The sequence below is a fragment of the Tripterygium wilfordii genome, chromosome 12 (genome assembly GCF_013401445.1).
Source record: "Tripterygium wilfordii isolate XIE 37 chromosome 12, ASM1340144v1, whole genome shotgun sequence".
NCBI lineage: Eukaryota > Viridiplantae > Streptophyta > Magnoliopsida > Celastrales > Celastraceae > Tripterygium > Tripterygium wilfordii.
In genome coordinates, this window is record NC_052243.1 from 4,673,289 (window position 1) to 4,700,239 (window position 26,951).

General features: G+C 37.4%; 3 protein-coding genes across 4 annotated transcripts; 2 read left to right on the forward strand and 1 right to left on the reverse strand.

The window, feature by feature from the left end:
* Positions 1–4,557: 4,557 nt before the first annotated feature.
* Positions 4,558–5,550, forward strand: LOC120010647 (zinc finger protein ZAT10-like). The gene has a single exon (XM_038861439.1). The coding sequence runs from the start codon at positions 4,676–4,678 to the stop codon at positions 5,357–5,359; it is 684 nt and encodes a 227-aa protein (XP_038717367.1). The 5' UTR covers positions 4,558–4,675; the 3' UTR covers positions 5,360–5,550.
* A 5,642-nt stretch (positions 5,551–11,192) lies between these two features.
* LOC120010258 (LOB domain-containing protein 38-like) lies at positions 11,193–13,846 on the forward strand. Of its 2 annotated transcripts, XM_038860995.1 has the most exons (3): positions 11,193–11,642; positions 12,653–13,211; positions 13,374–13,846. In XM_038860995.1, the coding sequence occupies exons 2-3, from the start codon at positions 13,028–13,030 to the stop codon at positions 13,763–13,765; spliced, it is 576 nt and encodes a 191-aa protein (XP_038716923.1). In that variant the 5' UTR covers positions 11,193–11,642; positions 12,653–13,027; the 3' UTR covers positions 13,766–13,846. The 2 variants fall into 2 exon arrangements, 1 of the variants encoding a protein (XP_038716923.1); XR_005470849.1 differs by lacking the exons at positions 12,653–13,211; positions 13,374–13,846 and adding an exon at positions 11,984–12,498 and having other exon boundaries at positions 11,197–11,642.
* Positions 13,847–16,802: 2,956 nt separating this feature from the next.
* On the reverse strand, positions 16,803–24,227 carry LOC120010083 (QWRF motif-containing protein 2-like). Its single transcript, XM_038860775.1, has 6 exons — positions 22,515–24,227; positions 20,041–20,160; positions 19,184–19,300; positions 18,982–19,071; positions 17,706–17,813; positions 16,803–17,239 (listed from the first exon to the last, which is right to left on the reverse strand). Exons 1-6 carry the CDS (start codon positions 23,898–23,900, stop codon positions 17,165–17,167), a joined length of 1,896 nt encoding a protein of 631 aa, XP_038716703.1. The 5' UTR covers positions 23,901–24,227; the 3' UTR covers positions 16,803–17,164.
* Between the last annotated feature and the right edge of the window lie 2,724 nt (positions 24,228–26,951).

The following is a 26,951-nucleotide window of genomic DNA, read 5'->3' on the forward strand; positions in this document are numbered from 1 at the left end:
GTATGGTAATTGATGAATAGTGAAGAGAGATGATCAAACAGGAAGATAGATGTGATGAAAAGTAAGAGAGAGATGATGAAACGGAAGAGAGAGAAAATAAAGAAAATGAGTATAGAGTGTTCGAATGTATGGAGTGTTGATGAATAGTATAGGTTGTGGGACCCAGTCACCCAATTAAATTGTGCCAACTAAGAGAGAGGAGAAGAAAGATAATATAATTTAAAGAAATTTGGAGTGTGTGCATAAATAACACCATTGTAATGCTCGTTAGACACATTCTTTAGGCTCTCCATTGAAAGGCTCATTCATTTACCTACCCTTTACGGATTCATCCTCAAAGATATATTGTCTAAGACTAATAAAGTTTATTGTGATATCTGCTATGATCCTCGGGACAACAACTACCTGGCGGATGAGTTAACATCCTTAAACTTTGATTCTACAATCACAATCATCTTACAGGGATAATTCCACCATTACTAAAGTCTTTTTCCGTTTCAGAATACTACTATTTGATATCAATACAATCCCTTTAAAAAATGTATAAACCATCAAAGGTGTATTTTTTTTTTTTTGGCAAATAAGAAATATATTAAAAGGAACCAAGTACATGATACGATGGGCATATCCCAAGAAAGTCCGAAGACAACACTGAACTAACGTCCCAAAATAAAAGAAGGGACAAATTTCTTGTAGGTCTTGCTCTTTCAAACGGTCTGATATATGCGTTTATAATTCGGTGAACTTGGAAATGGCATGTAGATTTCATTTGGTTTCAACGTAGACTTTCTGACGGGTAAGGGAGGGAGGGAGGGACTTATTATGTACGAAATTTGATCTTTACATAGTGGTGTTTCCACATTGAAACTTTGACCCAAAAAAAGGCACATGTTTTTCATTTTCAACTCGTAATTATGATAAATCAAAACATTTATTACTGTATAGAATCTGGTTTAGATCCCTTTTTAATGAGAAACCCAAAACAAAGTAACACGATTAAAAATAACGCTCATGTAAACTCATTGAAAAAAGAAAAAAAAAATGTGTAAGCAGTGACTTCACGGGGGGGTCCTTCACTTTATTTTTTTTTGGCAAATTTGATATAATAATAGTTCAGACCCCCAAACTATGACTTACATTTTATCCTCAATTAATATGAAGTATTGGATGTTAAGTGTATCCTGTAGGGGCAAATCTACACGATTTTTTGTAACTATAGACCCTACATATATGTTTATAATCAATGACTATTCTATATATCACATAGATTTAGGAATAAAATAGGGATCATGTTGTGAGGATTTGTAGCATTACTCAATACAGAAATAGGTACATCAAATATAAGAGAACAATCAAATGTCCAAATCATCAACCACCACTTAATATGCAGATCGAGTCACAAGATCTAGTCCAAACACACAAATTTTTAGAATATTGCAACTTTGAAGAGTGCGGCCCATCCACTTTTTTATTTTTTATTTTTTGACGAGGAAACTCACCGAAGGTACAATCTACCAGACTCTATCCTCAATGGTAAACTCATTGGTCACATGCAATACCCTGAAATCACATGAGCCGACTAAGTCCCTGGGCCGAAATTCAGTATGAAAATAACGTCAAATCGCGTCAGAGTGGGTGTTAGAACCTATGACCTCTCACGCACTTACGCTAAGATATTCAAACAACTAACTTAATCATCTGAATCAACGATTTTTTGTTGCTACCTACTACCTAGACCTAGTTAGTCTCTCTACTATAAGTTCATGTAGCTCGTTCGTAGAGAAGAGTCGCCATCAAGGTGTCAAACCTTCCCATCGATGTGAGCTCTTGAAGAGATCAATCTTTTATCCCTAGAGTAACTTTTATCTATTGAACGATGACCTTTCCACTAGGTATCGTCGGATCACTGGAGCCGACTTTTGTCCCAGCTCAATGGGTGGGTCTTGCAGTCAAGCTCTCTTATGCCTTTACATTAGAGGGCCAATCTCCATCTGTACCAAGGAAATCTTTGCACGCCTCTTTACTTTTTCTTTTTTTTTTTAAATATCATTGAGAAATATACTTCTCATTGAAATTGAATATTGGCACACATATGCCTAACTCAGTCACCTCTTTATCTTTTGGGAGGCCTACGCCCATTATTTATTTAAATTTATTTATTTTTTCCAAAATAAACAGCCTCTAATTGACACCGTATAAATTTTCATGTGCTTAAAATGTTTTTTTTTTTTTTTCTCAGAGTCATAAAGTTGTGTGTACTTTGCTAGAAGGCATCTTTGTCGACCGAGCTAGTGTAAACATAGCGTGACAACTTGCAAAAGCAAGACTCGAAACGCCATCGCCTACGTGCATAGCAGCTACCTTGTGATTCTGGTATAAATGTCACGGAATTTTCCGTCCACTTTTACGTTTCTTACTTTGCAAAAAGGAAAGCGAATATTGTAAGATCAGATTATACGTAATGGTTGATGCAATTCTTGTGAATGTAATAATACTTGAATCTAACTTGATTAATGATAACTTCAATTGAAGAAAAAATGTTCAATAAATTTCCCAGCATGTTAAGCAAATCAACTTTTGGAATTTGTCAACTTTTCAAGTAATGCAAATTAAACTCAACTTTGTCAGAAAATTCAGACCAAATACTACAAATTAATGTTGTTCATTTTGGGTCAAAGGTTGGAATGGTTTTATTTTTCTTACACGTTTGTCATCGATTCTTAGCAAGGGTGGATGCAAGTTGGGCCAATGCCCACTCTCAAAAAAAAATAATTGACTATAGGTTAATTTTTTGGTTTTTAGCTCATTTTTGCCCACTCTAGAGTCTAATTTTTTTTTCCCACACTAATGATTGATACTAGAAGACATAATGTATACACACTGGCTTATAGATTTCTTAATTAGGTTGACATTGTTTCTACCAGTCGCAACTGCTACAGTAGAGATAGTATTTTCTGCCACGAAAATTGTCAAGAATCGATTTCGAAATCAAATGAGCGACCAATTGTAAAATGATAGTTTAGTTTTGTATATCGAGCTAGAAATATATTTTTGACGCTATTCGAAATGATTTCATCATAAAACAATTTTAAAACATTTGTAAATTATTACTTATCGCTATTATACGGTTTTAGTGTTATTTTTCGTACCTTCAAAGGCATAATTAATAAATAACCAAAATTTTTTTTGAAAGCCCTATCCCTGAACCCCGCTTGGTTTTGCCTACTCTCACATTAATTCCTACGTCCGCCCATGTTTCTTTGGTCCAAAAAATATATTGGTTGTGTGAGAAGGATTTGACATTTACTTATATGTCACTCGATTGAATTATGTTAATCCGATGTGTGATAACATCTTAACAAACACACAAAAAAAAAAAGGAGGAAAGGAAAGAGTACTAGTTTGCAAGCCTAAAACAACAAATACAAGAATTTAGCTGCAGCACACAAGTATGCACTTACTTAACGCCAAAAGCACGCGTACATGCGTTCTGGACCAACGTTGTCAATTACAGATGATGTCCAAACTATGTGAACCTTGTACACTGAATGGGACATGATAGAGGATCAAACCGATGGTTTTCGGTGAGAAATGATTGGATGATTCGTGCATCTTCGTCCTTTCCCGTTTTAAAGAGGATTCTAGAGAACCAACAAGCGAGGAAACCCATCGAAACGTACGTGTAAAGTAGTCCAAACATTCTCCAAATAAAAACAATTTGATACTTCCAACTCTCAAACCGCCTTTATTTGAGGTGTATTTATTTATTTACGACTATATATATAGATATAGAATATTTGAGTTACCAAAATGACTTATTCCACATTCACATTGTCGAAGTTGAGAAAGGTAAACCACCATGTGTTATTTCCTTAACCTATCAGTCAATGAAAATTGGTGACCATTTATTGGAAATCCAAGTATAAACACATTAACGATATCATTCGTTCTAGGTCACGAGTCCGCACAAATTTATTCTTCATGGATCGTCTCCATTTGTTCTTAATCCCATAATACGTATCATTTGCATGTGACTTTACTTATACACACTAATCCCATAATACGTATCATTTGCATGTGACTTTACTTATACACACTTGGTTGAGTTATACCATTTCGATATGGGACATAGTCTTGACACGAATCACCGGCTTAACAATTAAGTAAGCAACGAACGCAAGTGGTGGATCGAGCATATTAATTGGCAATTTGGCACTCTCTCGTATCACACGGTCGGCCAAAAACCAAAAAAAAAGTCGCCTGAGGCTGCCGCCTCGCTTTACAAGTTTGACTTGGAATCAGTCTCGATCAGTCCACTCTCTGGAGAGCTGAGACTCAGTCCACTAATACATGCAGTATACCACTCCTCAGTTCCACTCTCTTAATATTTGACCGACTTCAGTCATCCTTGGCTACCAAGAGAGCTCACGTAATTTTATTTATTTATTTTTATTATATTATTTTTTAAATAATCCTCACTTTCTCTCCACTTGTCACGCAACTTCCACCTACTTGCTTCTCAACTCTCCTTATAAACCCAATCACACCGCCCTTCACACTCACTCAACGCTCACATTTCATCTTCAACAAGCTGTGAAAAGCGAGCAAATCAAGGTTTCGATCAGTTCCAATAATTCATTCCAGTTTCAGTTCAAATTACAGTCTAAGATCAGATATGGCCTTAGAAGCTCTGAATTCTCCAACAATAACAGGACCTACCTTCCCCTTTGAAGACCCCAAACTCGGAGAGGCATGGGTCAAGCGAAAGCGCTCCAAGCGTCCACGCCTCGATCACGCTCCCACAGAGGAAGAGTATCTTGCTCTCTGCCTTATCATGCTCGCTCGTGGCACCACCGCCACGCAGCGTCACGTTTCCCCCACTCTGCCGCCTCCAACGGTGACTCTGGATCAGAAGCTTAGCTACAAGTGTAGTGTTTGTAACAAGGCCTTCTCGTCTTACCAAGCGCTCGGTGGACACAAGGCCAGCCACCGGAAGGGAAGCGATGAGCAATCCACCTCCACCAACATCAGCTCTGCCGTGTCCAACGGTAGCGGTAGGGTTCACGAGTGCTCTATTTGCCATAAAACCTTCCCCACCGGCCAGGCTCTGGGAGGCCACAAGCGCCGCCACTATGATGGCGGCGACAAAGGCGGCCTAACGGTCTCTGAAGGTGTCGGATCCACTAACACCAACACCAATATCACCAACAGCAGCAGCCACCGCGAGTTCGACCTGAACCTCCCCGCCTTGCCGGATTTCGCATCGGGATTCTTCATCTCTAGCCATGACGACGAGGTCGAAAGCCCACACCCTTCGAAGAAGCCCCGTGTTTTGACGCTGCCCAAAATCGAAGTCTAATCTAGCATATTCTAGTAGTGATTGATTAGATTCATGAACCAATTCTTTCTTCGTCATTTCAATTTCTTTTGTTAGAATGAATGATTTTTTTTTCTTTCGCTGTACATAGCAGCAGCATTTCTTGTTTGTACCAGTCAGTGAGTATTCAATTAATTTATTCTTTTATTAACAAAAATTTTATTCTCGTCTAATTTTATTAATCAAGTATAAAATGCGCTGGCTTAGCTTGGAAATCCCTTAATCTACGCATATGATGCTCTGGCAGAAGCGCGTATAAGTTACTACAATTTTATTACTATTTTAATCACATATATGTTCATGAATTTCATAAATATTTTTAAATTTAATAAATAGATTGGACGTATGTGATGATCATTATAATAATTTTTATTGCACTAGAGACAATTTTAATCACAAACATTCATGAATTTCATAATTTTTTTTAAATTTAGTAAATATATTGAGCATATGTATGTGATGACCACTGCAATGAGTTTTAGCTGCAATACAATCAGGGAGGGCAGAGTTTGAGTTTGTTGGAATTTCAGTTTGAAACCACTTTGCGCATGACAAAGGGACAGTGACGGTTGTTAACCACTGTGTGTATCCAGCTGCGGTACCACGAGGTTCACGCGTTTTGTGCATGTTAGCTCATTATCATGGTGTTACATTCCCTAACCATATTTGTTTTATTAATTAATTATTTTATTGATAATTGAAATAAATATATTTAATGGGGAAGGTGATGGGTGATTAGGATCAAAACAAACAGTGGACAAGAAGATAAGATGGGCCACTGACTCAGCAATAAATCTGATTAGGATGACAGGTGGCCTTACTTGTGCAACTGGATCTCTTTTTGTAGTCATGGAGTTGTATAACGCCACGTACGAGATGGGGTTGTGTAGATAAGTTTTGGTTGTTAAAACAAGGAAAATGAATTTGCGGACGTGTTTTACACGTGCCGAAGTAACTTTTTCAACATCTATCTTTAATTTGTATATGTAGTGATTTCTATGAACAGCAATGTCGACTTTTACACTTGTTTTGGTTTAATGAGGAATACTTCTAGAATCATATTCTTCAAGTCCAATAAGTTCTGGTGTATTCCTTCTATTCTAGGAAAAATAAATTAACTTAGAAACTATAAAAATAATCTAGCTTATAAACTGTCAGGTCAACTCTCATGCTTAGTATTTTCAACGTTATTTTATTGCATGTGTCAAAAATCCATGGGAGGCTTGTCTAAGTTTAGAGTTGATCCAACTATCCAGAGGACATGTGTGGGCTCATAAATTCTCATATATCGAAAAAAAAAATTATAACATATCAGGTATTGGGTGATACTTTTAAAATTAACAGAGTTTTTATTTGGGAAAAATAAGAAGACAAATGTGTGCACTAGCCTAATTGCACAAATAAACTCCTAAATTTATATATAGTGCCATAGCTTATTTAGACCGTTTAGTAAAAATTCTAAACTAGCATAATATAGATCGTTGGTGCTATATATAAACAAAAGTCTTAATCTCTATTAAATGACTCAAATTACCCCACACATTTGAAATAGATAGCCTCAATTGTGTTTATATTTAACCCTTTGAAATTCTAGCTCACACAAAACGTCGGCTTTGCGCTTGAAAGCTTAAGTCAATTACGTTTAAATAGTTTGGTATTGTGAGGAGTCACGTGTCAGGTCTTCATTAGGCAGAAAGTCACGTTGATCAAACTCAAATCATAAACCCAAGATATATGGAGGTGATCGGTCACTAAATAAGGGATTTTATTTAGTCACCATGTATGAACATTCAAATCAATCACGATAAAAGGGAGAGAATAATTCAAGGAAAAGGTTAAGCACTACTTTGTGATTATTAATCTCTCTTCGATCTTTTTTTTTTTATAGGCAATCCCTCTTTGATCTTGAGATTGACTTGAGCATTGGAATGTTTACGGCCAACCTACGACTGTTAGGTTTGTTGACCTTTGTCATTTTTCAAGATTAAGACATCAAATATTTAGAAGAATTCCCGACCAAACTACGTGGGAGCTCATTTTAGAGTGTTCGGCATGTGTGTAAAGTTTGTTCACCACATATGTATGATTTTTATGTAATCACGTAAATTTTCAATTCTTCAAGGAAGCTGCTTGTCTCCAAGTTCTTTGAATCCAGTATAATCGACTGTGCGCCGGTATATGACTTTGAGCGATAGCGTTCAGGTTTGGCAGCAGCCACAGAAACAACAAACCCAGTAAACATATGTAATAGATACTAAGTCAACCAGCGACTTGGTTTACAATTTGGACCAGATTCATTGTACAAGAACAACATGTTGAGCCTAATGTTTATTATAAAAAACCTGTCTCTAGTCTCTACGGCTCTACCAAAAGTATGATGGGTTTTTTTTTTTAAGAAGAAAAATAATATTCGGTTGATTTTTAAAATTCATTTGTATGGGGAGGGCTGGACCAGTGAGAGCAACCACAGTGATGAGATTGTTAGCTGATGGGTGTGTAGTGAAAACTGCAAGCAGCTTATTGTATGACCGTCTGATCTGTTTTTAAAAATTAAAATACAGAATGGATGCCACAGATCGGACAATGCAGAGGACGAATTCCATTGTTGTACTATTAACATCTCCACATTGGATGGAATCGAATCCATTTTTATTGGATGACACGTGGCATTCGTGGCCACCACCGAGAATGCAATGTCGCGCACGCAGATCCAATCAAATGTGACGGTATGCTTTCCAAGCTATTTGTAATCTAGTGGTAGTCACTCTTTTAACATTTTAAATAAGTTGAACGTGGGAATTTTTTGACGGGCTAAAAATAATTAATATTATTTATTTAGAAAAAGAAGTCAATTTTCCTTGAATCTCAATATTAGGGTTTAGAAGTTAGGATTTATTTTTAGGATTTCGACTATAAGATTTGGGGTTTAGGTTGGGTGATAATCTAGTTGGTGAATATCTCAGGGTCAAACCGTATGGACTCGAGAGTTAATGAGTCTAATTTCCATTGGAAACAATATCTTTGTGGCCATGCACAGAGCTTTATCCCAGTTTACTCCTATCGTCAGGTGGGAAACTTCTGTACACGCGTGCTTGAAGGTCCGAATTTATGCCCATATCAAATATCCAAAAAAAAAACTTGTATGGTATCGTTCTCGATTACAAAAAAAAAATTAGGGTATGATTTTAGGGAGTTAGAAAATAATTATTAAGGATTAGAGTTTAGTATTATTTTTTTCAAAATCTATTATAATATACTATTATGAGCATCAAAATATTCAATATTACATTTTAAATCATCGTTTAACATAATTTTAGGGGTTAAAATTATAGTCTTAAAAGAATTGTAGCCCCAACACATTTATTAATTAATATTTAGCTGAATTTTTGTTTCCTCACATAATAATAGTTCTTATATATGGAGTTTGGGCCTTCACTTCTTTCGAGAATTGTGGCCACTTCATTATGATCCTCTCAACTCTTTCGATTAGTGTTACAATCCTGCTAAATAGCCCAATGAAAATGATCACAATTGTTCCCAATCCCATGTGACAATTCACATCAACATGTCACCTAAGCTTTTTTTATCTATATAAACATTCTTATCTCTCTCTCTCTCTCTCTTCCCTTTCTCCCTCCTTTTCTCCCTCCCACTCTCACGACATAACACTGCCACTCACCGGAGCTCCTCCGTCCGACCACCAATCGGAGCTGTCGACTCATCGAACGGAAGTGCCCGACCACCATGGTCATTTCCCGACCCTCCACACCACCCATTGTCACTCGTATCGTTGGAAAAAGGCACTTAAAGGAGAAGGTCACAGCAGCACAAATCGCGTCGATCCTGTCACCTTAGACGACATCTTCGGCAATCGACCACATATTTGGACTCCACACGTCGGGGAGCACCTTATCCACCCATTTTTTGGTCAGATTGCTGCCGGAATCAAGCAACCCAATGCAACATACATTGTAAGAAAATAATGTAATCCGTCGATCCATACATTTAGCCACCTCCAACAATGTCTCCGGTCACCTCCAGCTCCAGCAACATTGTAATTTGTCTTCTCATTTTTTATTTTTTTTTTGCATACTTTGGAAGTTACACTGTATTGAAAACAATATAATAATGTGTTTGATACTCATTTGAATAAATATGTTTTTGAGACAATTTATTTTACCTTGTCATTCACCACTGATTTGTAGACTATTTTTTCTTTAGCTTATATATGGCAAACACTGAAAATTACATTGTTTTGATAATTTTGGCAATTTACATTGTTCTGAAAATTTGACAATTTACATTGTTATGGAAATTTGACAAATTACATCTTATATTTGCCTATTCTTGAAATGACATTGTTTTGAAAACAATGTAAATGCAAGTCTGTGTGAAAAAAAAAAACAATGTTATAACGTGTTTGTATAAGAAAAAATAATGTAACCACGAGTTTATATGACCAAATAAAATATGCATAAAGACATAAGATGAAAGATGAAAGTGGAGGAGAATATGGAGGGAGTATTTAATTTTCTAATTTTGAACAAAACAGGAATGGAGGAAGAAGAGAGAAATTTAAATTTCAAATGTGTTCATCCACGTCAACATGCTTTGCATGCCATCAAGCTTAGGTTGCAATGTCACATGGGATTGGGAAGATTTGGGACCAAAAGTGTTGGGACAAATAACATTTTCCTTAGTGTTATGTTGATGATTTAATTTTGTTAGCTCCCTCATTCTTTCTTTTACGATCCCAAAAAAAGTATCCACCGATATGGATCCCAGGTTATTGGTTAGAGTTAGACCCGACCCAATGTTTTTAATGTGAAGAGTTACCGAGCTATTGGGTTTTGGATCATCGGGTTCGGATTGTTGATTACCGAAAATCCTACCCATTACTTCCTCCAACCCTTTGATTTCGAATCACTCGCCACAATTAAACATGGAGTTCACCATCACTTTTCTCCTCCACAAATTTCTTATTTAATGCCTTCAATTCTCCATCAGTCGTCTTGGCAACATAATCCTGAGCATAGGCAACAATTCGCGAGAGCAAATCACTAGGAATGTTGAGAGAAAGAGGAGCGATGTTGTTGACATCAGTGTTCTCTTCAAAGTTCAAAGTAAGTCTTGATTGCTAGAAATGATTTCCCAATCCAGCTAATACGAAAAAAGAAATTATCCAACAAAGAGAACGAATAACCAAGAACGATAGAGAAGAATAGATCCAACTAAGATAATGAATAATATAATAAACATTGAGTGCCTCTATTGGATCTTTTCTATCAGCCTCTAAACCATCAACCATGTCTTGTCACTCTTCAGGTTGAAGAATGGGCCTTTGGGCTTATCAAAGTCTCTTGGGCTTTATATTAATTGTCTTTATTTCACTTTGTTAAAACCACAGTATTTATTTGGCAAAAAAAATATTTTTTGTTCCTCAACTATGTACGTGATTTCATTTTCATCATTTTCCTTTTTTTTGTTCCATTTTCGTGTCACAACTTTCTAAAATGATATATGTCCATAATTTTTTCATCTATAAACTTACATAATCTATGTGACAAGTCAGATAGACATGTCACATAGATTTAAAAAAAAAATCTTTATTAAATAAGCCACATAGACATGTTACATGTTTATGTAAGTTTATACATGTTTATTTTATGGATATGTAGTGCTTCCGTTCAACTTTTGATAGGTACCCTAATTGTCCCTCAAATAAGTCTGGTGACGAAAAAATCACATGTGGCATATGAATTGGATAAATTTATGCAGGTGAAATATAAATAATAATACACCTATTTACACGTAAGATAAATAAGATCAAATAACCCTAATCTCAAATTTCTTGCCCACCTTCTAGATCCATCCTAGTCGAAGATTTCCTTGCATCTGGAGATTTCCTCGTGTCGCAGACCTTCTCGCATCGCAGAACTTCTCATGTTATAACTCTAGTGTGTGGATCTGCACTGGTGTTTCTTTCATCACTTCCTCCCCTAGGTCACAAAGGCTTACTCGAATCATCTGGGCAGATCTACCATGTCCTTTGACCATAACGGATGTCACCGTGGCGCAGTTGAACTCGGATCGTCAGTCACATACGAGGCTCGCTCTAGCGTTCCCATCAATCTCAAAGCAATTGCCACTGACTTTCCCAGCAGTTACTGCACTTCCACAAGGAACTGTAAGGAAGCATTAGAAGGGGTATGAGGACATTATTCCCCCAACACCGACTGCTCCAATGAAACCCGGGGAAAAGCTGGTACGTACAAATTATTGTGCAATTCGCTAAATGGTTGTTGCTGATTTTGAATCTTCGGTGAAGATATGGATCGAGTTTGAATGATTGACTATCTGTGTTGTAAGGTCTTGAATTGGGTCTAATTGGTTGATTGGGTTTAGGCATAAGCTTTTGTTGATTCTTTTGTTAACTGGTTGATTCTTTAACAAAGAAATCCCTGCTAGCTGCTGTGGTGCTATGACTTTCATGTGCTGTTCACTTTTTGTTGCAATTTTTTTATACTCAAATCATGAACTTAGCTCTCAATTAACTATTGATTATTTCATTTTTGGGTGATAGGTCTTATGTGCTTCCATTTTCAGGTTTTTATTGGACCTTCTCGACTTCTTGTTGTTCTGTTTGACTTGTTATTGAGCTTAATTTATGGTTTGTAACGGGGCATATGTAGATATGGACTTGTGTTTCTGTTTGGCTTATTATGCAACTTGTTTCATGGTTTGTAATGGAGCTTAATTTCCCAATTGTGTTTCTGTATGACAAGTTATGTAGTTTGTTTCAAGGTTTGTAATGTTTGAAGCTAGATTTTGGCATTGGACGTTGTAATGTCTGAATTCGGATGTTGTTGAGATGTATTGCTACTGGATTTTGTTATTGTTTCTTGTTTATTTGAAGTTGGATGTTGTAGGGATAACATGTCTATTTTATTGTAAAGTCGGGGATCAAAAGTGTCAAATTTCACTACTTTAGGGACATATCGTTCATATTATGGATAGGTTGCTAAGTTTGCAATCTCTGACGTGCCACATCAACTTTTTCGGAGGACAATCTCACTTTAGGGACGAAATGGATACCTTACAAAAATTGGGACACAAAAATGGGGAAAAAAAAGAAGGAAAAATGATGAAAATGAAATCTCACATATAATTGAGGGATGAAAAATATATTTTTACCGTATTTATTTCATTATTTGAGACGGTTATGTGAAGTCAAATAAGCATTGAGTGTCTCTATTGGACCAAATCTTGTTCCAGAAACGAAAGTACAAAAAGCAACCAGGGGGTCCAAACAAATCGAGCGGTCAATAATCACAACGAAATGAATTCAACGGTTCATATCAAAAGAACTAAGTGAAGCGGAAACACGGAGCCGCTCGTGCCCAAAATTTGGAGGGTTATTCCCCTTAAAACCCTTGTCCCACTGGACCCCACCCCTTTCCCCCATTCACCGTCAAAAGCAAACCCAGCCCCTTAACCATGGTTACTTTTCTAACCACCCCACCCAAACCCAAACACACTCCTGTTATCCTCTTTATTACCTCCACCTACTCTCTCCAGACCTCACTCATTCGCTCGCTCGCTTCCTTCCACCGTTCCACGTCGAGAAAGTAACGAAGTCGTACGCTGGATATGAGCTGCAATGGTTGCCGAGTCCTCCGAAAAGGTTGCAGCGAGAATTGTGTACTGAGGTCTTGCCTTCACTGGATTGACACTCCTGAGGCCCAAGCCAACGCAACCTTGTTCCTCGCCAAGTTTTTCGGCCGTAGCGATCTCATCTCTCTCGTCTCTGCGGTGTCGGAACCTCAACGACCAGGTAACCGCCTCTTCTAACCATAGAAAAACAAAAAAAAAATCAAATTTTCTGATAAAACTCTCTTGCTAATTTTGTTTTCTAACCATAAAAAACAAAAAAAAATCAATTTGCTATAGGCTGTCGTTTTGTGAAGTGTTTGGTGATTGCAATTTCATTTTGCAGCTCTTTTTCAGTCTCTGTTGTTTGAGGCGTGCGGGCGGACCGTGAATCCAGTGAACGGAGCCGTGGGGCTCTTGTGGAGCGGGAATTGGCACGTGTGTCAGGCGGCAGTTGAGACGGTGTTGTCCGGTGGAGTTCTCCAGCCAATTGGTGGGATTTCGGGTGGTGCCTTCTTTGCGGATGCATGCGTGTACCCACAATCGGATGATCCGTTCCTTTTGCAGAACAAAGCGTTTGGGTTCAATCAGTCTGAAAGGTCTGGAGGAAGAGTTACGATGTCGTTTTACACGGAAGAATCAGAGATCATGACGAGCTTTGACAGTGGAACTGACGATGCGATGAATTCGAAGCGACCAGGAGAAGAACAGAAGAAACTTTTGAATCTGTTCATTTGAGAGAGTGTTTTTTGAAAATTCGGTGAGTATAATTGTATTAGAGGAATATATAATAAAAAAGCCAATTTTAAAAATGATAAATGTTGGAATTAATTCTTGCGAGTTATAGAAAAATGCCTGTGTTTCTGATGATGATAAAGAGGTGAGAATAAGGGTGGCAAAACTCCGTCCAGTTTCGATGATTGAATTTGTCTAATCTGGATTAAACCAAGTTTGAATATAAGTTGTATGTTCGAAATTTGAGTCCAAATACAAAATTTTTGTTCGGTTTAAATCCGGGTTTCCGTCCAAACACAGAAATTTTGTTCGGTTTACTTGTCCGAACCCTAACCCGAATTAAATTAGTGTCCGATTTACTTGTCCGAATTTGATAGGACTATTTGCACTCCTTACTTAATTAAGCACACCCCATTCTAAATAAACCTCAACAAAAAATATAACATTTATGAGTACACCCCAATTTGTGTTTTTTCACAAAAATACCATTTACACCCCTCAAACCCTAATTCTCAATCCCTTTCACCTGCATACTGCTTCTCCCATATACTCCTGCATACTTCTTCTCCAAATTTCCTTCGAATCTAAGCTCAATCAAAAAACACCCATTCAATCTCTACACCACCACCACTACTCGAAAACAGATCAAAATGAGAGAATGCATTTCAATCCACATCGGTCAGGCCGGAATCCAAGTCGACAACACTTGATGGGAGCTTTACTGCCTTGAACATGGAATCCAGGTGAGTACCTCCTGCTGGCTGCTGCACAGAAACTCCCTATTTACCCCTTTCTATATGGAAGGGAAGAAGGAGAAAGAAGAGAAGATGTGGTAGGATCATCGATTGAACCGGGATTCTTGAAGGATGAGTGGAGTTGGGATCATTGTCTTCATGTAGGGGAAGAAGGAGAAGGAAGAAGATGAAGGAGAGAAGGAAAAGAGAAAGAATTTGGAGCATAATGGTAGGGTCAGCTGGGGGTGTTATTAGAATGAAGTTTTTTTTTTAAGTTTTTGGGGTGTACTTAGTTAACTCTGGGGTGCAACTAATCCTCATCCCGAATTTAAATCAATCCGGGTATGGTTAATTAAGTATGTCCAAAATCCAATCCGAATCAGGGTCCAACACATGTAAATATTTCGTAAACACATGACAATGTCAGACCCAAAACCTACTCGGAACCGATTTTTTACCATCCTAGGTGAGAAGCTTGTGAGGTTCAACAGAAATCTCCGAGAGATGCAGAGTACCTGATCAGATAAGTTGCTAAAAGTGATCCCATACAGTTTCACGTTTTTTTACCCCTCTTTTTGCATTGGCTTCCACCTGCACATCACTATTTGTTTTCCTAAAGTTGAAGCAGAAACAATGATCGAAACATAATTGTTGAAAATTTCAGCTTTTACTCACGTCAAAAATATAGTTTATTTTGGGTTATTCTGTTTTTGTGAATACGTCGAGTTTATCTAATTTGATACATCGAACCCGTATAATTTTATTCTTCCTAGTCGTTTCCTTATAAATAATAAACTAAATTATGTCAACATCCAAACGGATGTTGTGAGATATTTTAACAGCAATGAATTTGTTGATTAATAGCTAGCTCCTACCCACATGACCTATTTAATTCATGGGTTCCCAGTTCAAATCCCAGCCCACCCAGCTTAACTACAAAAAGAACTGTCAGTCTGTCCTGCCTATATAATATATCTATTCTTCAAAATATGGTATGAATTCCAATACATAAGAATGAAAAAAAATTTCATTACATTCGCAACCGAAGAAAATAGCACACCTACATCTAATCTAATCAGATTCCCCTTTCTGTCCTATCTATACGGTCTACCTAGTAATCATGGGATATGTGGAAAAAATTGGTTTACACGATCACTATTTGTTGAGAATCGTACCAAGTTCCATGTAACGCAATCTATGCAGGACAAAAAGATTTTCTCGAACCCATCATCTAAGTGGTGGTAGCAAATCAGGCAGCACCCTATTGATTTGAGGATTAGGAATTGTGAGTGAGATTTGTGTTGTTGGCAATGCAATGCAAAGACAAAGAATGGGAGAAATGGGTGGGCTCCAAAAATCATGGGTTTTACAAAGCTATAAATGGTGCTCCCTACGTCAGCCTTGATTATGATACCTAGTCCTCCTCCGTTGGAAGTGGGTTCCACGGCATCAACACCGATTCCTTTGACAGAAAGTAAACCAAAAAAAAAAGAAAAGAGGCAAATTTAGTGACATGACACAACCATGCTCTCCTCGCCGCGTCTCAGAGCATCTCCCCTGTGGGTCCCACCCACCTTCCTCGGATCAACATCTGCTTTATGCCCAGTACTCATCCTCTATCATTGATGACTGATGAGAAGACAGACGCACCCAGCCAAATATAGTCTCATCCGCGGCGGAGGAGGGCCCCCGCTGCAGAAGTTACTTAATTTCCCTGCAGTTTTAGTCACAGACTCGAAAGTGTGCGATGAGTTAAGGATAACTTGTAGTGGAAACCGCAGACCGTCCTTAGATATGTTTTCGAGGGTGGGACTCACACTGTCTTTAACATCAAAAAGTACATCTCACGGCGAATAATTCCATTGCTTGTAGTAGACACTTTAAGCACCCCCATTTGGTGTTATATCCACACAATTTTTTTAAAATTTGGTAGATAGCCTTTCAGTTTGTAATGGCCACTGGAATGACTTCTACTCTTAACCCGTATTATCTGCTACAAGCCTACAATTACACTCGGAAAGACTTCGAAGACTTCACAGACCCTATTGATGGGGGATGAACACACACTTCAGTTGTAAATGTTTAGGCAACAGCTACTTCTATTTACAAGCAGACAGTAAGAAAGAACCAAACTAACTTCGGCCATCACAGCTAAAAGCTGAGGCCTGTAATATGTGTCACCGGTAAAAATGAAATTCTCAGTCTATCTATTAAGGCGGTAACATTAGCAATCCTCTAAAACATGGCATGTGAAGAACAATCAAAAGGTTAGGAAAGAAACTTATAAATAAGCTCGCAAAACCATATAGGAAAAATGCCTTGTAGATGGGGCTGAATGATGAAAAATAGCAAGAAGAATAAGAAACAATTGACTAAAGATTAAACTGAAGGAATCATTACACATATTTACAGCACTTTCATCTAGCCTAGGGAAAAATACACATCCTGTATACCTAACTTGAGCTTGATAAAGTAAACTATCCACCGCCTATGCATGCAAACAGAAAACAAGAATCTGAGTTTTGTATTACCAATATAGAATGGATGATAGCTCCTGCTTTTTCCAAGCACAGACAACCATTCGAGAGTACATCAGCCCCGGTTTCTTGAATTTGAAGCAAAGACACTAGTGTAATGTTAGCATTTAGGGAAGGCAGTCAGACAATCTTTACACTCTTGTTGTCGGGCTTGAAGGTAGACTTTTTTGCTGCAAAATATGCGTTCTTAGGCTACATTCTTTCACCTGGCACGAAAACATTTTCATTGCAATTGAGTCATGCTTGGACCAGAAAACAAAAAAGGTTAGGTTGAGAAGAAAAATAGATCAAGAAATAACGCCATGAGGTGCTGGAAAATGAAATACATATGCTGGTTCCAATACTGTATCTATAGACATTAAATTCTGCTCCCTGATGAGGAGAGAGGATTATCTCTTCATCACTATTTACAAAAGTATATTCATGATTGTTTTTCCAAATACAAGTATATTCACCATGTATGCTGTGGAAACAGAAAACTTATACTGGAGTTTTAACACTCCATAACATGGCTTAATGATGTGATGGCATGGCTTATGGCTATGACATACCAATAGCCACCATACGAAGATAAAAGTTTCTGTTTATATTAAGAGTAAGTAAAGAGCATTTTCCTCCTAGTTCATACCTACTTGACAATTATTTGCACAAACAACAGTAAACTGCACTTACCTGCATTACTACAATTGTTGACAGGAGATCCTTGCATTGACCAAGCAAGGCGCGCTCCTTGGCAGCTGTATTTGCAAGTTCAGCCACCAGAGAGTTCACATTCCCAACCTTTCAATGGAAAATGCGTTACATATGCGCAAATATATCAAGATCGATGAAAATGGGACAAAAATTAGCTACACAACAAGAATTATCGAGATAAAGGTTTTCATCTAGTGAATTTTTTCAATGGGACAGAAAATATTTCTACGCAAGAATGTGAAACGAAAAGTTACAAAGAGGCTAAGTTTAGGGCTAAAAGAAGAAAAAGATTTGCTAAACATCAGACAATGCTACAAATAAATGCAAGCACATAAAAGGAGGAAGGAGAAGAAGAATAAGATTCTATATGTTGCCCAACAAAGCAAGAACAAAAACTGTCTAGGAAAATAAAAGAAAAAATCTAAAACTAGATGTATGGAACTCTTTGAAAAATATGAGAAATATCTCATACTTCACACCTCTGTCTACGGAGACCATGTAATCTACCCAAAAAGCCTAAAAAGGTTTCAAAATCTGTACAGACAACCCTACAGCTTAGATCCATCTCACTGCCCCATAAATGTTCCAAAGGAGGCTAATGGATCCTGCCATCTGTGTGGTGGTTTACCACTCCTATAACCTATTGCACCCTATGACAATATTTTATAGATATAAATATCCCAAGTTTCCTCAGCATTATCTTTACAATTCATAACATAAGAATATAATGATATAGAGTAAGCCAAAAAGATCTATTTGTGGAAATACAACTGAAAGAAAGACAGAGAGGGAAGAAAAATAAAAGAACACAATTGTCACACTGCGGGCTTGTGCGAAGTAGCCATGTACGACCAAACTAAACAACAAAAGGCAATGAGAAAGAAAAAAATACCAGCATTATTGTGAACTTTAGATAAGTTATCAGGCATAGCAAACCAAGAGAATAATAGAATTAAACACTAAATCATTAAGGGCACCACCCAGAAAGTTCCTTATCATCCTTTACTTTGTCTAGGAAAGTATCTAGCATATACCAATCACAACTCTGGTCCACATCTCTTACCAACTCAACCGCAATTCAAGGGCCTGCCTAGTGGAGTTCAAATTTACAAAATGACTCAAAGTTTCTTAGCATTCCTTAATGGTAATACACTTTTGGAGAGATAAAAATACATGCAAGCATGAAACATCAGTTGAACAATTCGAGGTTTTTTGAAGAAAAAAACTAGGTACAGGAAGTAAAAACAATAATTACCTTTGATAACAACAAGCATATTGAAGATGCCATTGATTGCATCACATCAACAGTAGAAGAAATAGCATCCTTCACATTCTGGACATCTGCCTGTAGAAAAAAATATTAAACAAGAATGCCCAAATATGCAACATGTTAAAAGTAAATTTGGGCAATGTGGAAGTAATCACAAAAGGGGAGAAATGGCAGAAAAGCAACATACTCTTGCCCCACCAATGACTGGCAAACGGAGAGTGCTAGCCCTCAAAGCTTCAATAGCCCCCAACAAAGAACTGGAATAATCTGCATCTATAACCATCCATTCTTCTAGATATTTCATCTGCATTTGTATAATGATATTAGTTTAAATTGGAACAACCAAACTGGAAGAGGGAGAGGGGGGGGGGGGGGGGGGGGGAGTCCCACAAGCAAATTGAAGGAAAGAAGTATTAGTGGAATTTATCAATATGTTCGGTTCATAAATTAACATTATGGAGAGATTAAGGAAGATGCATCTAACATGATCAAAGCTGATTGGATGAATTGGAAGAGTGTAAATGGGGCATTGTGCGATTGAAATTGAAGGATACGCATGCAGTCAAAGGATAAATTCCATATACACATGCCCATGACGTATGGTAAGGAATGTTGGGCTGATAAGACTAGAAAAAAAATGAATGTGGTAAAAAATGAGAATGTTCGGTTGGAAGAGCAGCTAGAAAAAAAGACACCAGACTATTTTATCGAGGGTATGGGTAATGCGGCAATCAAAAGATACAAACAAAATCATCTAAGACGGTTAAGGGCATTAAAGAGTTTGTGGCATGGCAGTTAAGAGCATTCAAGGAAGAGATACTAAATGAGAGAGAATGAGAGAAAGATCCTCAACCAATCAAAAGGAAGAGAATGGGGATTTTCTGGAGAGATATACAAGAAGGTAAAAATGAAGGAAAAATCATAGGATAACCGAATTGATAAAATCACATAAATGGCAATGACAACAATCACAAAGGGAAAAAGATCATCAACCAATCAAGCCAGACGTGCATAAGATAAATTAAACGTAGCGTAATATCTTACTTGCCCCTTAAGGATGGAGATTAGCTTCAAATTTTGTCTCAGCAAAAGTAACTCATTTCGTTTGGTTCTCACAGATTCACGCAGTTTCCATGTTGCAACCAATGCATTGTACAGGCTTTTCTGATGCAAAGAAGAATTCAGATGAAAAAATCATCCAAAATGCTTGATGAGAAAAAGACGAAGATAGCTACATATCTGAATCTATGAGATATCCAATATACATATAAGTAGCAAACAGAGAGTAACTAATTAAACAACTATCACATTTTGCAAATCCTCCCACCTCTATCTGGCATGTCTACACACGGGCAGTAACAGCAGATCATTAACAGACACAAATTTTTTCATATGAACAGTAATAGTCATTATTGGTATCCACACTTACACTGAGAAAGCATTCACAGACAGAAATTATAACTTAGATTAACCAATAACAGTGGACTAATTGAGGGACATGGTCAAAAACATACCAGAAGAGCATGAACACTTTTGGTATATGGTAATCAAGGATACACCCATGAAAATGAGGAGACAAAATGCAGTTTTGGAAAACTAATGTCCATGAGTCACAATGATCACAGATATGATATTAAAGTCCAAAAACCATCAATCATACCATGTATAATCGTACTGGTAAATTCAAATATTTGGGTTAAGATGACAAGCCAAACATTCTCTGATATAATGTTTTCTATATCTTTCAATGAAAGAAAAAATGAAAATGCTTAAATTGGTAAGGCAAGTCAATGGATAATGTCATGCCAACCAGGTTTTAAGAGCCCGCAATCTTAAATTCCATAAATGCATTTTTATCATTCTTGTAATAAACTCAAGCGATAGTTAGGAAACTGGACAGCTCAAAAAAAATACATAATAAGCACATATTTCAATATTGTTTGAAGTTTCCAATAAAAGCTTAATTAAATTATAATAAGCATACTAGAGGCGATAGAGCATTTCATATTTGCAAAATTATGTTCATTTCATACGGCTAACCTCCTTTTACAACTAAGCCATAAATCTTCACAACCTTCAGTAAATAAACAAGAACCTCCAAAAAGCGACAATCTATGATCGCAGTAGTGACCATTTTTCCAATGAAAACTAACCAAATTTTATCTGCTTACATCTTCTTCAACCGACTATTTATGGTCACTTTATCAGAATAAACCCTTTCCTTCCTACAATTCAACTTCTCAACCTTTTACTTCTGACACGATAGCTTCCACTATAGCATGCTTATTGCTAGTTACGAAAGCAGATTTTATCTGCTTACATCCTTCTTCAACTGGCTATATATGGTCACTTTATCAGAATAAACCCTTTCCTTCCTACAACTAAACTTCTCAACCTTTGACTTCTGAGTTCTGACACGATAGCTTCCAATATAGCATGCTTATTGTTAGTTCCATGAAGTGCAGATCATGAGACTAATAAATGATTCCTTCTCCCTTAATGTAACAAGAAGATATAGAAGCTTCAACAAAAGTACATTTTTTAATGTTTATCATTGCAACTTGTCTACGAATTTATTAATATTTTAACAACATAACAGACCAGCATAAAAACTGTCCACAAATATGTTAGATTACCAACTCTACCCCATGTGAAGGTTAGCATAACAAAAGTCCTCTGCGTTTGGTACACTTCCACTATCCATTCTAATATCTAGTTTTTTTTTTCAAGCCAACACGACAGATTTCACCAGATATTCTTAGTCCTATAGCTTCTCAAAATAATCATATATAAGTTAACAGATATACATAAACAAGAAAGAAGGGGTAAATTTTATTAGCAAGAGAAGTTCAACGGCACGATCAATGATCTTGTGATACGCTGTTACTTCCCCCATTTTGATTTTTCTGTAATCATATTTGTCCAGTTCCTCCTGACCACTTAATGAACTCACATCCTCTCTTGATGCATTATTAGCTTTACATCTCAGAGACTAACATTTTTTCTTCATCATTGCTTGTCACTCATCAGGCATATTGCCTGATTTATTTATTTAACTCTCAATCTCTAATCACAATATTCTGTTGCATGAAAACTCCATAAATTTTTCTCTGAAATTCTGAAATTTTCTACAACATCTTGAATATCTTCTATTCAGTTAAGAGGCATACAAGAAAGGGAGACAGAAAATTTACATCACAAAAGTGACGGATTTTAGATCATGATCTTTTAGTAAGTTATAGCACAAGCCATCCTTCCCCTGTTCCCTCTGTATTTTCCTCTATGTAACCATGTTGTTTAAACAAGGCCCCTGGGGTACTATCTGCAGTAGAAACTTTTTTTTGGTAAGTTGCAGTAGAAACTTCACATTGCACAAACACCACCAGCTAGATAAATAGATAAAAATATCAAGGATTCCTACAGAGAAGGAGAAAGATAATAGAACCAAACAAGTTTGTAAGAGCCATAAAATTAGAAGTTATAAGAAAGCTTAAGGAGAGGCGAAAAACTAACCATACCTCTGCATTTACCCTTTGAGCCAACAGGGCAGTATCGGCTCTAGCATTTATGAAGCGCCACTGTAGCAACCGGTTGTAGAAAATCCTGAACGTATGCCCCTCAACAATCCGATCCTCCCCTACTTTTCCTTTTCTAAAATCTGCAGCAAAACCCGAAATGGAAGGTGTATTGTTAAGATTACTACTCATTATTCCAGCTACCGCACTCCTAGCCCGTGTTGGGCTCATTCCTCTTGAAGGCGACAAGGTTGAGGTCCCAAACTTACTGGGCAATGCATGCCTAACCATGCTAGCACGAATAGGAGAAGATCCCTTGTTATTCACCACTCCCTTAGGAGACGACAGAGGACTATCGGCTGAAAACTTTCTCGGGACAATAAGCTTCGGCTGTGCACCAGCTGATTTCAGCCCAAACACCGGGGAAACAAGCTCCAACTGTCGCGAGCTAATATTATTCTCTTGCAAGAACCTTGCAGCCACAGGCACACCACGCGACCCACGAACAGTATTTCGAATACAGTTGTTGCTATCATGCGTCCCTGAAGTACTGCCAGAAGACATACTCTCGGTATCCGAAGCTGCAGGATCACAGTGTGCATCAGATCCAGTTCTTGAATTGGCCTCAATAGCAAGCTCAATTGGTTTATCATGCTCCGCACAGTTCGGGTTCGAGCTCAATCTTCTATCGTATGAGGCCCTATCATCCACCATACAATTTTGCAGTGCCCTAACCACATTTGCTCCTGATCGATCCGACCTTCTCCTCTCGTCGGTGCAATCCACGCTCCTACTCATTAAATTCACTTGCCGCAACCTCCCCGGCCACCGTTGCTGCTCCACCGGCTGCGAATTCTCCAGCAGATCTCTTCCTTTCGCTGGCGTCGTCGCAGATACAGTACCCTTTCTCCTCTCTGGCGTCCACTTTCTAATGCTACTAATCGGCGATGGTGATGGCGCGGGCTTCGCTTTACTAACTTGGACAGAAAACGAGCTCCCCTGAAACGACACCGACAAGCTTCGCGTCGAAGTAAGTAGCATCTTCTGCGCATTGGAGAGTTCACCGCCACTTCCAATTCTCACATCTGGAGAGTTCGGCCTCGGCGTGGCAGGCCGCTTCCGCTCAACCGACAGTGAACGTTTGATAGTCGAGGGAACCGGTGTCATCATAGCCGCCGTTGAAGTCGCAGTCCTCGAAACCAACGGCGATGCACTACGTCTCGTTGATGGTTTCGAAGACGATGGAGTTGAGGACATGTAGCGAGACGTGACCTCCCGCGATTTGGGATTGCGAGGAGCGAGCGCATTGTCGGGGTCGGACGGTAGAAGAGGAGGTCTCTTAGGTATCTGTGAAGTAGTTTTGGGGTTTATCGCAGTAGAAACCACCATCGTCAAAATTCAACTCATATATCCTCCTTCAATTTCATTCCTTAAAAACCCTAATCTCCTGTGTATAAATTACCAACAGAGAAAACCATATACTCCCGATCCAAGCCCACAGGTTCTGCGCAGTCGGAAAGAAATCTTAGCTAGCTAGCGAGTGAAATTGAGTCATTCAGGGGGTGGCAGGAATAATCGGCGATTATTTCTTTCCTTTTTCAGAGATAAGAGTGAGATAAGGTCGTGTGAGTAACCAAAATAAGACCGTTACGGTCGCCGGCGAGTGATGGAGTGGCCGTCGGGGCTCTGTTTAAGGCGATATTTGAGAGCACAATGGTCGTGATATGCTATAAATAATACATCTATTTTTTAAAAAATGTTCGCACGCCTCATGATAGAACTCGTGTATAGGTGAGGGGCGTTTTTGTAAAAATATGAAAATAAAAGGATAATAGCGTCACTATAGGTTACACGTATAAGAGAGCGGTACTTAAGGAGTCCCGTCCAACGAAAAGATGGGCTGATAAGTGTGGAACACTGTGAACCTTCGGAGAGACGTTACCAAACGACAAACGAATTTTTGAATTTTCGTTTTTTGTCCATTATGGGACAAAATTAATTTGTTAATTGTTATATATATATATATATATATATATATATATATATATATATATATATATATATATATACATGTTTTCTCTTTTAAAATAAGGATATATCTTGCAGGTTTCATCATCAGCCCTTAGATCAATCCAACGACTGCAATCTAAACCTCTAAGATACACCCTCCCAAGACAGCTTCACCTACCCTTTTCAACCTAGTCGCGATTCACCTGACAACGAAGCCCTCGCCTTCATCTCAATCAACTTTCTCGTTGTCACCAGAAACCACACCAATCACGATTAATTAACGGCAACGTCAATCCAACGCCTCATACCCATCACACACGATTTGAGTATGTAGATCTAACAACGCCTCATACCTATAAAGCACGATTTGCACATTAATCGATATCATGTGTTTTGAACATTCAATATGGTCTTAAATTGGGGATCGTCAAATCTGGGCGCACAAAAATTTCACACCTGACAACGTGGTAAGTAGGGTCAAAACTCAACGTTTGACCATAAGAGTATTGCCACAAGTAGAAATTGAAGTCAAAATCTTCTACGTTCATACGATTTAGCTTCAAAGAGATTCACCTTTGGGTTATCACCCAACATTTTTGTTATTTTTTAACACGCGAAATCAAATACCAAAAAAGTTTTGAAAAACCATAGATTTTACAGGTTTTCTTTTTCTGGGGAACAATTAAAAAGTACACAAAAAACCTTGCTTAATCCCAAATGTAATTAACATGATAGATTGCATCAGAAAACTCTTTATCATACATATAATTAACTAATCAAAAAACTTTAAACTTTTAGACTTAATTTGGTTATGTAGCTTTACTTGCAGTTTAATTAATATGATATTCAATGCAACTGCCTAACCAATAATACACAATTAAAAGTTATCAATATTATTGGTAGATTCACCTATATATATATCAATATAATCATGAAGGTGATGATAATGTTGGTGCCAATTCATTCAAAGCTCTTATTGGTGCAAAATATCTATATTGCAAAAAACAATAAAATTAAACAAAAATATAATACTTGTATAAAACGTCACCGTAATGATGCTTTCTCTCTTCTTCTTCTTCTTTTTTTTCCTTTACCATATTTTCTTTTTCTTTATACAAAAGATGAAAAAAGTGAAGCCAAATAATTAAGCGAACTACTAAACTTTTTGGGTGGTAATAATTATTAATAATTAGAAGGAGTTTTTTTAGACTATATATCTTTCGAGTTAATCCTAAGCCATGGCGATTGCTTTGTGCACGAGCAGCCTTAGCCCCATCATTTCAAATTAGATATATATTTGCTTAATTCTTTAAAGGAGCCAAGAAAAGTCTAATAAACTTGCTTCATTGATGGATGGTTATAAAATTAACTTCTAGTTTGGCTATGTTTGGTAAAGTTTATAAGTTACGTACTTTATAAACTCTACAAAATAAACTAATTTATAAGATATGAAATAAACTGTCATATGTTTGATGAAACCTAATTTAAAAAAAAAATACATTTGTGACCACCGCTAACATGTTGGAGATGTTTGGCAACCGCTGGCCAAATAATACATTTGTGGCTAGATAGGAACCTCTCGTCTAATAATATTTTGTACAGAGACAACCTCTCGTCTCATTTGCATTAAGTTATTAATGAGTTATCTGAAAAGGCCAAAACCCTGAAAATGACTTCGAAGTTCAAAAGATTTTATTGTGAAAATTTTATATATGTAGAGAATGCCTTATCAGCTAGCTGCAGATCTGTTTGGTAAAGCGTATGCCCCTAACCTACCTTATAAGATTTGCAAAACAAACACATTATTCCCATCACTCGGATTATGTAAATACTCTTTTTCTTTTTCTTTTTAAACATCATTTAAATTCTAGAATTAGTAGTGTATCAAAAATTGATAATCATAGATTAGTCCAGGTGGCCCTTGGCCAAAATCAGCAACCACTAAGTACTACTCATGAGTTTTTGGTTTTTTTGATAGGTACAATAACCAAGTGTATGTAGGTTATGTGTGTCAAAGTGGAGCACAGCCATGCATGGCACCACATGCATAAATCCGTTTAAAGGACCACTTTTAAAAAACTAAAGTATGCTTTTCCTTCTTTGGCACTCAAGATAAACTCTCTTCCCTTTTTTCCTTCTTCTCAGTTGTGCAAGAATCTCATCATCCTACCTTGACTTTTAATTTGTTTTCAGATAATGATGTTAAAAAAGTTGGAAGGATCACAAGTTGCTTTTCCATTCAACTTGAACAAGTTTCGAGTCACTTACGGGGCATTTGATTGGCATTTTAAGGGGGAATGAGGCTAGCCGAGTGTGAGAATCACTCATTCCGTCGTTTGGTTGAGTTTGAGAGGGTGGAATCTCAAATTCATCTCACCCTCATTCCCTCCTTATGGAGATTAGCCAAGCTCACTAAAATGATGAGATTGG